Raw genomic sequence first — 18,436 nt, 5'->3', positions numbered from 1 at the left:
CATTCGTGTTTATGCTAAAAAAAAGAAACCCCGTATTTAATTGTTTTCCAAAGTCAGTCTCCTGTTTGCCTCTCTTGCAGGGTCAAAATAGCTTAACTGAGCAAGCTTAACAGTCTCAGTGTGAGAAAGCTGTAGGATATGATACATTTTTTTCTAGATAGTAAGCGTGAAAGAATACTTAGAATTGTGAGGAAAACTGAGAGGAAAATATAGGAGGGAAGCCTTGCACTGGACAATTTTAATTTAGAATGAGAAAACAACTGACAGCCATTCCTACTGTTTTATTTCATTATGGTAACAGAAGTAATGATTTTTATTTATTTTTTTTTTCTCACCAAATACTGCTTTGGATAGCCTAATAAAAGATGGGCTGCATTTCTTAAATATAAAAGTCAGTAAAAATATCACCAGCTTCATTTTCAAGACTTCATCCTTGACAAGATACTTAAATAGAAGCAGTAACCATGTGCTTTTTTTTCTTATGCACTAGATTCTTAGTTACAAAGTGAAAACAGATCACAAAGGCAGCTTTTTGTTGGATTTGAGACAACTTAAGGAAAATATTAAAGTAGGTTCTAAGTAAAGGTTGTCAACTTTCTTAAAAATATGGCTTGCAGATGAAGCCTTTTCCTCAAGTCTTGCGTAAGAATTTTACTATCTTATTTTTTTGTAAGGATGCAAAATAAGCTATTTTCACTTTTTAAAAAATATGGCTTGCAGATGAAACTCCATCTCCTTTCTGAATTCTGCATAAGCATTTTTATTGTTTATTTTAATAAAGAGGCAACCTTTGCAGTAGTACAAAAAAAACAAATTAATGCAACCCATATGCCTTAATTTATTTTAAAATTGAGCAGTGACAGCAAACGAAAATTCTTACTGTTGTTGTTACTCAAAATGACAGAAGTGTCAGCATGTTGCTGCACTCATTTTGAAGATATTTATGCATATTCCAAATAGATACCTTTTTTGTTGTTGACTTCTTTCAGTATCCCACCATGTATTTCACTTTAGTACACCAACTTGGGCCTTTTCATTAGCCTTCTCTGTAATTCATCTGAACTTGAGATAGAAAAGAATGTTTCTGTAAGCACTGCATACCTTTTCTTTACATTTTGGCCATCCCATGCTGAGCTGTACTAATAGTTGCCAAATAAGATGGTCCTTGTGACATCTCTGAGGCAGTTCTAGTTAATTTTTTGCTGTATACTAGCTGGTCTTTGTACTTACTTAATTTATTCTGGAGAAGCTAAAAATAATTATCTCCAGTAAATAGTGAATCTACTTAGTATTGCGGATCAATATTAAACTGTCTCAACATCTTTAATCAACTGTTCTTTTGGGGACTCTTTCTTCTGAAGGAATTTCCCACAGAAATTAGGTCTTTTGTTCTTCACAGTTATAAAATAAATTATTCTTGAATATTGTAGTAAAGGCTTTATTCTTACTTCTTCTAATTGGAGGGATTGTGGGGAACAGAAAAAAAGAAGTTGGATACCTACTATAAATATCTTTTATAGTCACTTGGAAACTAATTCAGGTGACTGCAGCTGCTATGACTCCTATTCTAATTGATGCTTTTGTGTGTAAAATCTTACTTCCCCCATGGTTGCCTCCTACTTATGAAAATACATAAAGTCTGTTCTGGGAATGTAACACTAATGTAAATATGACTTCAGTGCTGGACAGACTCATTGGCACTTTTATTAAAGAGTGGATTTAGTGAACACATGGATGCATAGATGAGGCAGAATAATTGTACCTTTAGGAGATGGAAGTCATGAAAGTCATGCCTTGCAAATCAGTGGGAGTTCTTTGAAGGAATAAATACATACAGTGGATGTTGCTGATTGAGTCTGTATATTATTTCAAATTTCCAAAAAGCCGTTGTCCAGCTTTCACCAAAGCCTCTGGTGGTTTTTTGTGGTTTATTTTTTTGTTTGTTTGTCTGGTGGGTTGTTTTTTATGTTTTTGTTTTTTCTTTAAAAAGCTGTTCATGGATATGAGTTTTCTTCTTTTAGTCACGAAGTTAATAAGTGGAAGAGGGGAATAGATGGTTAGCTTTCATAGTGTTGGAAAGCTAACAGTGGAGTTCTGTGGAGATAGTGCTGGAAAGGATTCAGGAAAATAGAATGAATGACAGAGCTTGATGATCCAAATTTCAGGATAGTGAGGATGCTAACACTAAGACACTGCAGAATAATATTACAAAACTGACTAACTGGGCAATAAAATCACTAAAGAAATTCAACAGTGATAAGTGCAAAGTAATGCATGTGGTGGTGGTGAGAATTACATTTCCAATGGTTCATTTTCACTGGATTGAAATTGGCTATTACCAGTGAGGAAGTGGATATTGGAGTTACCATAGATACCTGTGTGAAAATGCTGTATTGTGATTTGGTGTCTTCAGACAGAAGACAGTCTGTTTCTATTTAAATCAATTGTTTTACTGTATACTGCGTAAGTCCTTAGTGTATTTAAAAAAAAGAAAAAAAGAAAAAAGAAAACTAGTATGACTGTGAAGAAAACTGTCAAGCATGATCAGAGATATGGCATAGCATCTACAGGAGGTGTAAGAAAATTGGAATAGGATTCCCCAGGATACAAGGTGAACTACTGATGTTGGAGGTTTAGACATTTCATGTATTTGTCCTGTATAGTTCTTCTGCACTTTGTATACCAACATTTTGCTCAGGAGCTTTTAGCAGCCAATTTGGAAATCTGTAGATACTGTAAAAAATAACATTTTTCATGTCTTGTTGCCAGATCTCTTTCCATCTTTACCCTTCAACTTGAGCAAATGAGATAGCAGGTTTGTCTTGCTCAAGTTTCAAGACCTCTAGGAAAAAGGACAAAAAGTAATTTATTTTCTTCCACATGGCGCTTTAAAAGACCAGAGGAGGAATACTTTTCCTGCAGATAGTGCATACTGGGAAGAGGAATGGAAAAAGGAGATTCATTCTTTCTCCATTGTGTCTAATCTTTGACCTCTTTTTCTTTTATGCCCTCTGGAAGCAGACGAAGTGGCTGTGTGTACAGCTCTGTGTATTCACACTCTTCTACCTCTTTCTCCATCTCTCCAGGTTCTTCTGTCTTCATTATTCATTTCTGTTTCCATGTCTATTTCAAACCAGAATCTAGCAGGTGGAGATTATTAGCTGCATTGCATCCATTTGTCAGTTACTGTCTTCACTGGGAATGTTGTGAGAATATAGCACATCCTTTTCCTGGATGCTTTGGTGGTAGTCTTGCTGGCTCAAGCTCCTGCTGGGAGAAAAGAGGCTAAACTGAGAAAGAGGCAGCTTTCTGCTAGTTGTGCATAGCGTCCCCTTCTGGCAGGTAACGCTGTTTTTCTTCTAATTTTTACAAAAACAGTTCATCTGGCAACCAGCGGTACTGGCAACAGTTGTGAATACCAGGGATAGTAATTCAAAACCGAAGATAGTTCCAGCCAACACAGGACTGCTTGGAAATATGTTAACCCTGAAATTGTATGTGGTTGTTATTTTAATATTAGAAAAGCAGTGTGGAACAAATTGCCAGTACAGAGTGAAATTACAGATTGTACCAGTGCAAGTGAATACTGACAACTCAGAACTAAAAGACGTTTGAAGATAATTCTAATAACGATAATTTTGGCATCATTATGCTTGCTGTACTGAATAATCCAGTGAGCTTGTTTTTTCCTTTTTTGTAACTTTTCTTTGAATGCTCGTAATTGTAGTTTACTTTCATAATACCTTCTACTTCTGAAATTGTCACAAGATTACAGACTTGCTAACTTATTTGTATCCTGTGGTGAAAACAGTGACTTGCTCCCTGAATGTGGCTACTGAATCAGATAGGAACCTCCAAAATTAAACAATTCATTTTAATATAATTGACTAAGTAAAATGCCAAGTTCACAGTGTTCATCTCAGTAGGCTGATGTAATTGCTGGCGTTTGACTTGCATACTTCTTGAAATATTAAATTAGTTTATAAACGTGGCAGAAAAGAGCAGCCTATACTTGCCAAATAAAGTTTGGGTATTTTACAACAGCTTAAACAAACTAGCCATGTTAACTCTTCTTCTGGGGAGTTGTTTTTTCGTTTTGTTTTGTTATTAAACTACATGAGTAAGTAGTGTTTGCCTCAGCTGCATGCTCTGCTTTTAAGAAAGCTTGTACAGCATAGCAGAATAAGGATATTTAGCCAGAGGAAGGTAACCATTTGGACAAAATTATATTTATAGGAATAATGTGTAGTTTTATTTGATGGGGTTTTTAATAACTTTGATTTTCCAGAGAACAATAAAGTCAGAAAACTGTAAGATTTTGTAGTGTGAAACTTAGTAGATGAAAACTCACAGGTTGACATTGAATTTCACTTGGATCTAAAATGAGACAGCAATACTGTAGACATTTAGTAATGTTTAAAACTGGTGCCAGCAAAAACCTGACACCAGTGTAGTTTACAAAAAGAACAATTGCGAGACAAGTTCTACTTGAAATACATTCTTGTATTCCCAATGAATAACTGTAATTTTGGAGTGCTCTTTTTTTAAACAGGTTAGTAATAGTTAATTCCCAAAGCAAATGCCATATATTCATCTGAAGTGAGATGGTTGTACAGCTTTTGATTTTTTTTGGAAGTTCTATTCTGATAATTTCCTCTAGTGACTTCTTTGGATTCATAATTTAAAATGAGAATTAATTTTCCGATTTTTTTCTTAATCTGTTCTGTAGTATTCCTGCCCAAGTTGTTATTAATCCAACAAAGCTGAAAATTAATGATTTCAAGGAAGATTATTTTTTTATTTTGAGAAGTCATATATTAAAATAAAAGGCAAGTTAAACCAACATTAAATTCTATAAAGCTTTTGAAAATATAAGGCAATTGATGTAACATGCAAAATCATTAAAAAATACATGACATTTTCTTTAGTGTATGCTTCAGGAAAATTAGCAACTGTAGAACCCTTTCTTTTTATGCTTTCCTTGCTCTTTGTAATACAGAATCTAGATATTTGATAAGTGAAAAATACTGTAATTACTGTAGGACATAATAATAATCTTAAACCCTAATGATACAGGGGAATGTATTTAAATTATAATTCACCTAATTTGTCTGCAATTAGAGAGAAAATGTCTTCATTTCTACTGGATAAAACCTCTGGTTTCAGTATATGATGATATAGAATCAAGTCATCCAGTCAGGTTACCGGGAAAAGCATTGTTGGCTAGACTGGTGGAACAAAAAAAGATCTATGGAATTCTTCTTTGTTGTGGTTTTGCTTTCCTGTAGTTGTCTGTTCTTTATGACACAGGTATTTACAGTAAAACTTGACTTCTATGGAAAGTTAAATCTGTATATCTAGACTTTGAAGTTTTATCAGACTTACTACATTAGCTGTAAGCTTAGCAAAAGCTTAACTTCTTGAAGTATTTATTAAAAGAAGATGGCATTCCTGAAACTGTGCAAACTTATGAAATAGTATTTATTCAAACTATATTACTAAATATTTGTAAGACTGGTAGTATGAAAACAGTTTAATAGCAAGATGTTCGCACAACATGCAGAGCATTGCTAGCTGGAAAGATGTTTCTACCCCCATTGTAATGTGAAATGTCATTTTCACTTAGTAAGAAAATACATTAGTAATACGCTTATTTATTTGTCTTGTTTGTATTAATTTTGAGTGCATATATGCCTCAACACACAGCCTTTACTTTGTCAGTATATTACATTATATGAGATGAAAAGGTTTGGGAATCCATATTCCCAAACACATTCACCCTGTGGTTAATTATTGTCTTTTATGGTCTCTGTTAGCACCCAGTAGAGTTATAAGCTTTACATCTTTGCACCGCTTAGATTTTGTGTCCATCTGTAATTTAAAAAGCAAGGGTTTATGCTGTTGAGGTGCCAGTGAGTCACCAGAGAAACTGTGACAGTAGCTCCCAAATAGACTCCCTCACTTTCTCTATCTGAAAAGTGCAGGCAGTGGTGTAAATATGCACAAACATTGGAAATCCTGAGTGTCACCTTGCCAGGAAGAACAGTGAGTCAACCTGAGCAAGGCAGAGAGATCTTTAACCTTAGTGTAAGTAGATTAAGCATATCTGGTCTTTCACTTCTTTACCTAAGCATTTTATAAATGTTCTGTTTCGAGTATTACAATTAAATGCTTTTAATTGCATTTTATTTAAATCTAGCATGAACTGAGTGTAGCTTGAGAGGCATAGCAAGGCCCTTCTCTGTGTGGTATGGGAAGATTCTGTAAACTGAGGGAGATGAAGTGCTGAAGTTTCCCAGCACATCCTCTGCCTTGAGCCCCAAGTGTTATACTACACCCAAGAATGAATCCCTATTTCAGCTGCATGGGCCAGCAGGTGAGCTGACAACTTCCAGGATTGGTGAGTGCAGGTTTTTTCCAAATGACTGTTAAAAAAAAAAAAATTATGAAAGCTTTTACGTGGAGATAACTAGATACTTACTTGACTCATGAAGGGCAGTAATATTCTGAGCAAGTGACCTGCAGTCTGTATAACTTCTTAACTTTCTGGGCATCAGTCAAATTCAGACCTGTGACAGGGACAGCCCTAAAATCCTAGACTCCCTGTCAATCAATCTACCTCTAATGAGACTGGTTTTGGCTCCCACTGGATTCTCACTGGTGGATTGAAAACTTCAGTCCTCCTCAGCAGTAATTTGAAACTCTTGGTAACTGTGGCATAATGCTTTCACATCCACGGATGTGAAGTGTTATGTAAAGTGTCTGTTTGCAGTCTGCTGCAACAGGAGGTAATGGCAGGTCTTTTTGGAATTGAAATGCTGAAATGCTGGATTGAATTCCTGATGAAAAAAAGTCTGGTTTTTACTTGCCACACTTTCAGATTGTGCTGTATTTTTAGTAGAAATATATAGGTGTGAAGACCAGAGATTTCTAGGGGCTGCCAGCAATAGAATTTTTAGGATCAATGTAGTGCTACTATATCCATTCAAACTAATGTATCAGCTTATATTTTTGTTAATTAGGAATGAAACATTTTAATGATTATCCAATCTATTTCTTAGCACCAAGTAAAACAAATGGTGCAGTTGCATCATTTGGGCATTCTCATGTTGACATTCAGCCAGAGGAGATAAATGTGGGTTTGGACAGTCAACAAAGAAGGAAATCATTAAAACAAAAGTTTGAGTCTTTAGGTGTCAAAAGTTTTCAGAAGGTACAGTCACAAACAAATAGCAAATACAGTGTTCTGAGTTTACCTAACATCAGGTTACCATTAGGGAATTTTGAGACAAATCAGTAGACCTTTCTGGAAGTATTTTATGTAACTTAAAGGTGATGGACAAAGATGAGAGTGACCTGGATTGCCTAGATTCCATTGAGGAAAAAAGTAAAGCCAAATTGAAGATTAAATTTCCAGGAGTAAGGAAGGCTACAGGCTTTTTGTCTAGAATGAGAGTTCTCTTCTTCTGTATGATATTACCAACACAGATACTGCATCCCATTTTATTCCTATTTTTAAAGTTGTAGTTTAAAAAATGAGAGCAAATGCAGAAAAAACTTATGGAGGTTATATATGGACAAATTTTCATTCAGTGGTAGGGGAAGTTCAGGACATTTAATTACTCAGAGGGGGACTTGAGAGGTGACTTGGTAATAGTTTGTAAATACTGGCAGGAAGGCAGCCAGCTACTCGAAAGTGCTTAATTTTGTCTGTTGGTAAAATTACATAGTGATTTTATAATAAAGCAGATATCTCAGTGTAGCACCGATCTATTTAATGAACTTACTAATAAGCTTAAGCTGCACTTAACTAGACAATATCAGATTTTTACTTACCTGTTTAAATTGTCTGTCCTACTGTTCTGTTTATTAATTTTATCCAAATTCCCCTCCTGGCAATACTGTTCATCTTGGTTTCACATCTGGTAAAATGGGGGCTTGAGGGGATATGGCTTGGGGGGTGGATTTATTTTATTTTTTTTACATAGGCAGAGTGCCATTTAGTTTGTTATGGTAGTCCACTAGTGAGACTTACATCTGTAGAAATTCGTGTGTATATATATAGATATATATTTGGCTCACAGTTAACTGACAAAGGATTTGTAATTGTAAACTCTCAGGGGAAACAAGTGTGACTTTTTCTTCATAATCACATTGGTATAACCAATTAGAGTACTGCATTTCTTGAAAACAGGCCTTCACAGCTGAGACAGATTTGTACTCTTACCATGGATTTAGTTTCTTTTTGAAAAGAATGTAAACTTTCAGGTGAACCGTGGCTGATTTATTTCACTACTTTGAAAATCTCCTGCTTGTAAGTGCATGATCCCATTTTTGTGTACTTTAACAATGATAGTATTTACACTAAGAGTCAAAGACTACTTCTGCTCTGAATGATTGAAATACTGAACTTTTACAGACTTAGAGGAACAAATTGGTTATGACAGGAAGCTATGCAGTGATTAAATTATAGAAGAAAGAAGCTGAAGACCTGTTCTGAAATGACGTGGTTTTGTTTTTGGGTTTTTTTCTATCCCTTTCTCCTCACTAAGGAACGTATAAAAATGACAGAAAACAGCAAAATGAGACTGAATGCTGTGGAAAAATAAAAGAAACTTTGCAAGAAAGTAGTCTCAAACACCTGTCCAAGGGTAAAAATTATGATAATGTTTTAAGAGATATAAGTACAGTAATGGGTAACAAACTACAGTCAAGATTTCACCAGAAGCATTTTATTTTTGGTATGGGTGTTCTGTTATCTACTCATATACGCCCTGATTATATTACTACTTTTTTTTTTTTTTTGGTAGAAATTCCTCCATTTTAAGACAAAAAATCATCTTATAAAGATTGTGTGTAAGGAGTGATTTAATAAGGAAAGGCTTAACACTCTTACAGCTAAGGAAATGTGAAAAAATGATTAGGAAGATGAATGAATTGCATGATAAAGGTAAAACAAAAATACCAGTCAAAACAAAATTGAAATTGGGTAGTTTTTAAGTGTGAGGATTCCTAAATTTCTTCCACAAGCCACTACTGGCAAACTTTTTTTTTCTGAGTCATCTAGAACTGCCTTAGACAGCATAGCTGGGAATGCATTTTATGTGAATAATCTTGCATTTCTGAGATGTTTCAAAGCCTCATCCGACAGGGTTTTTTTGTGTCTTTCCTGTCTTCCAAAGACTGTTCAATGAATTACTTTTCCATACCCAGTAAGTTAGAAACTGTATCTTCCTCAGTATCACTTGGATAGTGTCATCTGAACAACCACAATCAATATTGGCACAAAATTGTATTTTCAGATGCCATTTATGCTTGACATACTTACGTTCAATGTAGTCTTGCCTTTCTGTGTAAGACAGTTACTGTTTTGTAGAATAAGTTCATCATTTAAAAAAATGAAAAAAACAGTCTGTGCTGTTCTAAGTTTCTGTAAGTAGTGGGGTGAGCTCGCTGCCTCTGGTACCGGGACTTGCTTCAGAGCTGCATGGCTGCCCCACAGCTACCCCCGCTGCATGCTGCCGTGTCCCTTCCTGTGCCTCAGCACTCCCTTTTGCCAGCCCAGGCTAGTCTTTGCCCACCCATAGTTACTTTTTCCCCAAATTTGGTTATGTCAGTGTGACTGCGTAGGCAGTCTTGTCTTCATGTACTATTACCTGTTCGGTTACTTCAGTACTGTCAAACCTTGCAAGATGTCCCCCTCGAAAGGTGCCCTGTACTCCACCTTTCCGTGAAGCTTGTCTGTTTTTCATGTAACTCTCCCTCAATGATCTGTAAAATCCAGCCACTCTGTCAGTTTCTCGCATTATCTGCCACGTCCAGCAGTTTTCTTATGTCATGTCCAGTAGTTTTTCGCATCGTGTTTATTCAGCTTAATCTCAGGCCAAAGACTAGTCATCTGCCTGCAGCCGTGATGTGGCTGATGGGTTGGTTCACCCGACATCCCCCCGCCACCTGCCGGAGCATGGAACAGCTGCTCGTACAGTGAATGCCTGGAGGAGCTTCAGTCTCCACATTGTGAAAATTGTCGAAAAATTGTGCAAATCCCAGCCCTTGAGGGGCAGGTTGCTGATCATGCTCTGTCACCTTCACCACCTCCTTCCAGTCTTAGCTTTGTTGCTCCTGTGGCAGTTCTTGGCTCAGCTCAGGCACCAGGACGAAGAGAGCTACACTCTTGTGCTTTGTGTTATGTACATCAGCCTGCAGAGAATCTTCCATTGCGCAGGTCCCTGTTTCTTAAAGGGTTTCATGACAGAAGTTGAGAAGTTGAGTCTGTAATTAAAAGACAACAATCTGTTTCCCTTGTTGCTTACTACCCGTTATCCATCAGCGTGCCAGTGTTTGGCAGCTAGGGCATTGGTGCCGTTGGTGCTGGCAGTGGATCTGAAAGTCAGTAGCTCTTGTTGTAATTGTAGTCTCTTTCCCGCAAGAGAAAACATGGTCAGTATGCAGGGCAGAAGGATCTGTTGATCCCAACAGTTGTTTCTCAACATCCCTTAGGAGGCAGTCAGTACTTCAACACCCTATTTTTAAGGCTTTTTTTTTTAGGTATTTGGGAGTTGTTTAAAATGTTTGTCAGAGATGATTTTCAAGGAGAGGAGAGTATGTGTATTGGTTGGCAGGGGGGCTTTGTCTGTATTTACCTAATCTGGGATTATTGTGGGCTGGATACTTCATAAAGTAGCATATTTATCTGGACTATGTGAAACTTACTAAACAATTAATAGGTGGGAGCGGGTATCAGAGGGGCCAGTCCCAACCAGTGCCAGTCAGTACCCTTATCTGACCAAGTCTTGTGTCTGATAACCGCAGACTGTCAACTTTTTCTAAATCTTTTCTTAACACTCTGTGTAATCTCACTCTTTATCCTGTGTGTGTGACTGCTGGAAGGACTAGGTGCCAGCTACTGGGGGGACCAGCATGAGTGGATGGTCATGGACTCCAGTGGGCCAGCAACTGGAGTCAGACCAGGGCTGTAGGTGCCCTGAGCCTGTGGTAACAGCAGCAGGAGCAGGTGAGGGTCTCAGCTGCAGCCACAGGGGCAGGAGCAGCACCTGTCCCAACTGGGAGGGCAGGACAGTGTGTGTCCTGGACGCAGCTACAGCTGAGACTGGGGCGAGTGAAGCAAGTGAGGCTTTCGGAGCAGCATCTGGACTGGGACCACAAGTGTCTGCTGCTGACCGTGGCAGGTGAAGTGTCTGTATTTTTACGTGGCTTGACTTCATGTGGTTTGACCCCATGTGTGTGTCTCTTTGGCATGTGTAATTCACTAGCAAACTTCAAGTCAGACTAGCAGTGAGTGGGAGCGCTGGGTCCAGGCAGGAGTATCAGGTGGGTAGAGGACCTGTGCTGGTGGTGTTCAGGAGGGAGCTGTGAGCATGGGGTGCCTATATAACAAGAGTACCTGTAAGACAAGAGTGTGAGTGCATGCATCTGCCTGCTAGTAACTTGCTGCCAGCCAGCAAGTAGAAGGCCCATGAGATGGATAAAAGGGCTCTGAACCCAGGCAGAGGGGTATTAGATGGACAGAGGGATATGCTGTGCTGATATTTGAGGGATCCATGAGTGTGCATGTGCTCATGAATCTAGAGGGGGTGGGAGGAGGCGGGAGGGGGCATAGTCTAAATAGTGAGCTTGAATCCTGACCAGATGAAAAGGAGGAAAAAGTCTTGGCTGACTGTACTTAACTTGGTGCGAGTCCTGGGGGTGTTAACATGTGGGTGCTGCCAAAGGCAGTGCCTTGTCTATGGCAGCTAGCTGCATAGCTGAGCTTCACTAGTGGTTGAACCTGCCAATGAGAAAGAAACTGCCACATCTATGGACCTGCGACAGAGACCTCCAAGGCTCTGCATGCACCAGACTGGGCTCCAGCAGCAGAGCAGGAAGAATCCCTGGACTGGTCCCAGAGATGCTGGAGGTGGCAGCCACCTATAACATCCCTTAACGTAGTTGGTAAAAGATGTTGTAATAGATATTCAATACAAAGGTTCTCTTTGTGACCAAGGAGTACTTGAGATACATGCATCTCAAAGCTGAGAAAATCCTACTGGGAAAAATATCACTATATTCTTTTTCTATTTTCTTGTCTGCTGCTGACCATTAGTAGACACAAAAGAAATGTCTATTTATTCCAGTAGCTTGACTTATGTGGCTGCTTTTACAAAACCAGGGCACTGCTGAGGACTATGTAAGTCAAAATTGCTTGTTTTGCCTTAAATCTAAGAGAAGTGACAGAGATGCTTTATAAATTTGGGGGGTTTAAGCCTTAACAGGAGGTTCCTAGCCTCATTCTGTATACTAAACATTTCAGTGAAGCTCTATTCATGATTTGACATTCCAAACTGTAATTCTTTCTCCATTATTGTGCATGATTCTGCAATGTTAAGGGAATTCTGCAATATTGTCATATAAAAATTAAACCTTTGCCATTGTAGTGTAGGGATTTCTAAAGTTTACCTGCCTCCTCTCTGAACCAGGTTGCTGCATTTAAATTCTAAAGAGACAGGAAATAGGCAGTTTTATTTGGGATGAAGATCATATACATTATCTTTTTTTTAATAAAGCAACAGATGGATTTAATGAATAGTATTGGGTTCCAGAGCTTCATTCATAGCTCCCAACTAACTATGTGACAATAAGCATGTTGCTTAACCACCGTGTCCTACTTTTACCATCTGTGAAATGCTTTGGAAGGTCGTGGAAAACTGAATCATAGGCCTTTTCCATCTCTAGATTCTATTAGGTCATCCAACTGTCCATCTGCCAGTAGAGATTGTTTCCTACATCCACCAGCGTTTTTCCAGTCTGGATTCTGTCCTCCAAGTGATTGCACTTCCACCAATACCTTTGGGAGATGATTTTGCAGACTTCTAGACCTCGTTGTCAAGAAGCTCTTCTGACAGTCACAAAAAGAGATTTTGTTGTTGTTGTTGTTAATTTAATTTTGTTCTGTTACTTTGTTCCCATTATTATATGCTTATTTATAGTCTTAAGACACATGCAATTTACACAACACCTTAAAGATCTAGGTAAGATGCAAACTCTCTATAAGGTTTCTAATATAGAGAGAGAAGGACAACATAAGGTTTTGAAACACAAGGTATGACCCTTTTTAAGAAACTAAGCTACTTGGTTCTTCCTGAAATTACATCTAAGGAAGTGTGCAGACTGCTCCAGATTCAGGACAGAAACAAGGTAGAATATGGAAACTTTGAAATGGAGCAGGATGTTAAATCAAAGTGTTGGAATACTTACCAAGGATGATTAAGTAGGGGAAAAGAGAGAAAGGAACAAGTATGATTTAGCTGTTGAACATCAAAGAAACATTTTTTTTTCTAGACATTTGTAAATTATATTTCCCATAATTTGATTTGCATTTGAGTCTTCACTAACACATTAATTATTCTTAGCCAATAGTTACAGTAGTTACTTTAAGCGTTTTCAGTTAGTGTCTTTCTTGCCCAGGTCTGAGCATAATGTTAACTACAGGTGCAGCCTAAGCACCTGGACATGTTTCATTTTCTCAAACTGTCATACTTTGCATGGGCACTTCCAGTTTAGGTTTTCTTCTTTATTGACCACAGGTGTTGCAAAATTACTGTATTTTATATTTAAGTCATCTACTTTCCTGGAGTTTTAGAAATTCAGCAAAGAGATAATTCAGCAAAAAGATAATTTTCTTCAGGTATCGAAGCCACCAGCATTGTGATATAGGCTAGATCTAGATGAACACTATCAGAATAACTAGGTTTCTCTGTACAAAGTTTTTTATTTTTCAGAACTATGAATGTGTGGAAGTTATTTGGGCTCTGCATAACAGTAGTTAAACTGCTTTTAAAATGGCCATCTGGCAAACAATTGGTATGTAACATGATTTATTTCACGCAGTGCCCTAGGAGGCAAAAGCCAATATTCAGCGCATTCAATTGATAAGGTTAATAGGGCATTTTGTAATACAACATACATAAAGTATGTATTTTAAAAATAACAAGAAATCTGTCAGGGGGGCATGTTTCATAAAATATGCAACTTTTAACAAAATCCATTTGTCCAGGGTTTTCTTTCCTCTATTTCAACTGCCAATGGAAATGCTTAAGTCCAAGAATGAAAACTGCATGTGTATTGAGTCTCTTCAGAAAAGAGAATTTTTTTTTTATTCTCAACTTTATTTTCATTGTCTCAAACTTATATATTCACATATGTTGATAAGTTCTGATGTAACTTCAAAGTCTAAGGTAAGTGGGGCATTTCAAACCTTCCAAAGTTTATTTGTAGCACAACAATACAGGCAGTTTAAACATTTCTGTAAATAAAATCACCTTTCTGCATATTTCACTGTTGAAAGTCTCTGTTGCCCTCAGTAGTAGTAGTAGATACAGTCAGATTAGGTGTAAGTAATGTTTTGGAAGTCAGTAAATGTAGTATTTACATACACACAAAAAAAATCTCTATATAACAAACTAATTTTTTTTTTCTTTGAGATCAATGAGAAATGCCATGAAGTTAGAATGTTTATGAGGAAGGTAAATCTTAGAAAGATTTTATAAAGTCTGATCATAAGAAGAATAAATATATCTTTTCTCCACAGGAAATAAAGCCAGATGAAGTTACCAGACTTGCTCTTAGGACAGAAGTTAGTTTTGAAAGTGTCTGCAGAAAGGTAAGGCTTGTTGTTTGTTTTCTTTCCCCTGCTTGCATGAGTGTGAAAGCGCTCCTTAGGAAAAGGTGCATATGTGGGTGGGAGTATGTCCATTTGCACAGTGTGTTCTGTATGTTATATTGCATCTTCATTGTAGACCTTACTTCCTTTTCTAAGGAAACTTATCCACTCGGACATACCTGCAAAAAATTGTGTAGTTGTTTAGTACAAGTGGCTTGTCACCTAGGTTGATGGGCTACTCTCTAGTAACTGGAGTAGAATACCAGGAAGCATAGTACTGGTTTTTCAGTATTTATAAATAGATTTGTTTTGTTTATATAGTACATATACATGGTTTAGTTAGTGTAAATAATCTAAGGTTTCAATAACAGTTGGGAAAAGGCTCTAAATACTTTTAGATTCAGGGAGAAGTTTCCACATGAACAAAACGTGACAAAACATGAGGCTGAAATAAAGGTGGAATTTTAACACCCCTGTGACTCATTAATTTCAGTGCAATATTTCTCCTGAAGTCCACTGATAGTACATTATTAAATATTAACTAACTAGTGATGTCTGTAAGAGATGAAATGAAGACATACGAGTGGGAAGATGCTTGTTGAAATGAGCAGCTGAGAGCAGACAGGCTCTCAGTCTAAAAGAAGAGTGAAGAAGAGCAGAAATAAGTACTGTTTTAAGGGATGTGCTGCAGAAGTGATGCCAGAAAGCAATTCTGAATCACAAAATATCAGTACATGAAATTGTATATTTTCCTCCACATTATCCTAAATTCCTATGGGCGGCCCACTGAGGGGGTCTGAAATCTGAAATGTTTATAGTCCATAGGCTAAGTTTTAATGTAGAATTGGATCATTTCCTCCTATAAAGGCATCATTAGTTTGTAATTAGCTTGCTGTTGCAAAGCACATTCATGTGTGATACAGTTCAACTATTAGCATGGTGTGCAGCAGGATTTCCATGCTTCATGTGAGCAAAATCAAGTTACTAGGAAAATATGGGAATTTGGTATTTCTGGAGCAGTGTTTGGATGGAAGCATCTTATTGCTTTTCCTTCTCTTAATGATAGAAGAGAGTAAGGAAAAGGTCACACATATACTGACATGGAGCTAAAAAGCAGCATTCTTCTTTTAAATTTATTTGACCAAGATTTTCCAGTCTGAAGGTGAGCTAGTCAGAAACTGTTTACTATAATGTTAGAAGTGGTGCAGAAGTGAAAATTATGGATGTGTGAGGACACATGGAGAGGGATTTCATGCTTGAAGAGGGATGCTAAATGCAAGTAAGACATTTTGTCACTTCCTGTAGGAGATTCTTCTGCCAAGAATTTGAATGCATCAGGCTCATGCTGGTTGCATAAAGTACATAAGCCCCAAAATGAAATAATTGATGCTATTGTTTTAAAGGAGTTTACAGGTTTACAGTTGGAATTTTATTTTCTAAGAGGACAATTTTATTGCCAAGAATACAGAAGGAATATTATTAATCTTACTAGTTTATTTTGTCCCAATATTTTTGATGTATTCATAGTCATGTCTGACTGTATGCTTTCCATATTTACTTAAAATAGGCTTTCATTTAGCTGTAATCCTTGAGAACAGAGCACATGTTCATGGAATTGTTTTGGGTTTTCTGTTACCTTCTGCTGCTGGTCCTGTTTTTCGGTGGTATAAAAGTCTGTTAATCTTACACCTTGTAGTGAATGGGTCTCATGTTTCAAATAAAGTTTATGGATGGGTGCTGATGCTTTTTTAAACCTATAGAGGGTTTTTAACCTCACTGCAGTAGAAGAACATGTACAATTAATTATTACAGTACTGTTGGCAAGTGGTGGCTAAGCCATCATAACTTTATTTGTTGCTATTGATTGGCCATAGCATATCCCTAGCTAAAGAAGACATCCCTTCCGTGCTTTAACAAAAGTTAATTTTCCAATATATTATTTCTTCTTTTCGCACAGTTAGTTATTAAACATACAATTAAAAATTTTTTTAAATCAATGATTTTTCTATCCCTAGCAATATTCTGTAGGTCACATGAAATGCAGACCACACTGTTTACCTTTTCATTAACTTGAGTTTCGAAATATTTGAAGGAAAACATCCTGTGGCTGTTTTCATTTTCAGAATAGGTTTGTTTTCATTGATAAAAGGCAATCTGCTTTTAATTCACTATGGAATGCTGAATATTAGTTTTGTGTAGTGGACATGTAGTCAAGATATTTGTTTAATTCCTTCTGCCCACTGAGATTTTATGTTCCATTACTATGTTCTCCCATATATTTTTCAGAATAAGGTAAGCATACTTTTCTATTTAAAAAGAGTTTGCATAGATTTAAGACAAGTAAAATAAAATTGTGCTAAGTGTTTAGCAAGTGGCACTCTAACTTGAGTTCTTATGATTTAGCTGTTGATATTACTAGGAATATTGCTAGTAGGCAAATCAGATTTATTATAGTTGCAGAGTGAGTTGGCAAGAGTCACCAGCCACATGACACAAGACTTCTTCCTTTTCTAATTTATAAAAATGCTATAGGGCTTACCACATTACTGTAAGACAAGAAGCAGTAGGTGAACAGTTCTTTGTGCACCTCTGCTGAAATATTTTTAATCCATTTTAATATTACTGCACCTGGCACCATTGCTATCAGCAAGTGATAAATTCTATTGTAAAAACTGTAATGAATGTTGCCATGCAACTTAAACTAGCCTTTATCTTGTTGGTGCTTAGTTACAGCCATTGAAAAATGGAACCTGTCTTTTCTAGGTTTTGACTAAGTTTTTGTGCACTTTCTATACACAGCTGTGTACTGTCTGCAACAAATATATTTGCCAGTCATTAATAAAATCAAAAAACATGTGGCAGATCTGTTGTCTAATGTTTCTTTTAAACTGGTATTTCCAGCTGTGATTGCATTTTGAAGTGTTCTTTACAGCATATGTACCTGAATTGTTATGGGAGGTTTGGTTCATTAGTATTGTGCTCCAGCACACCGAAGTTAAAAATCGGAAACCTAATCCTAAAAATGCTGTTCATTACAAGCAGGAAGCTGAGTTGGGAACTGACAAAGGTCTGAACTGTTGTCTTCAACTTATTGCTAACCTAGGTTTAAGGTAACTTAGGTTAAGATAGGCAGGATAGGTAGGTTAATGTGTATCAATATTTTTCCAGTGTTAGAGAAATTATATGTATTATCTGTGCTGTTTCTCCAGAAAAGGAGACATCGGTCCACCTGTGAACACCTTCATCATAACCACAGTTGGTTTTGTTGCCTTTGCAATAGTGCTAACAGATACTGACTAACTTATTGTAGCATCTCAGTTAGTTTTTCTTCCAGTAAGTCTTTGGTATATAGGACATGAGAAAAAAAACAACCTGGGTTTTAAACACTGATAATGACAGAATTCTGCTCCAGCATAATGGAACTTGGTACTACAAGCAACAGCCTGGAGAGTCATCTTGCCTTAAGTCAAAATACTTCTCATTTTTCTAAATAATAAAGTCTATGTGCTTCTAAATTCAGCAACTTTCAGATTTGGGGGGGTGGGGGGGACGGGACACGACGACATATGTGCAACTGAAACTGCAAAGAACTATTGTATTTTTCTTTGAGTGAAGACTAGTGTACCAGTATACATTATTGTCAGAGCTTGAATTGAGCACATGCTTCTGACTTGCAGAAGTACCAACAAATATTCACAGATAAATACATCCTCTATTTTTTGCTTCCAGATACAATCTTCACATAATCTTAGTAGCATAGTTTTCCTTTTTTTGCAC

At 37.0% G+C, this 18,436-nt stretch overlaps 1 protein-coding gene across 1 annotated transcript in view; it reads left to right on the top strand.

The window, feature by feature from the left end:
- SRFBP1 (serum response factor binding protein 1) overlaps positions 1-18,436 on the top strand; it is a 76,841-nt gene that overhangs the window by 38,342 nt on the left and 20,063 nt on the right. The window contains exon 4 of the mRNA XM_075020883.1: positions 14,588-14,659. Within this exon, the coding sequence (XP_074876984.1) occupies positions 14,588-14,659 (72 nt within the window). The remainder of the gene's footprint in view (positions 1-14,587; positions 14,660-18,436) is intronic.

This window comes from Buteo buteo, chromosome Z (genome assembly GCF_964188355.1).
Source record: "Buteo buteo chromosome Z, bButBut1.hap1.1, whole genome shotgun sequence".
Classification (NCBI taxonomy): domain Eukaryota; kingdom Metazoa; phylum Chordata; class Aves; order Accipitriformes; family Accipitridae; genus Buteo; species Buteo buteo.
Note: the sequence above shows the minus strand (reverse complement) of the source record. Positions and strands in the feature narration are given on the sequence as shown.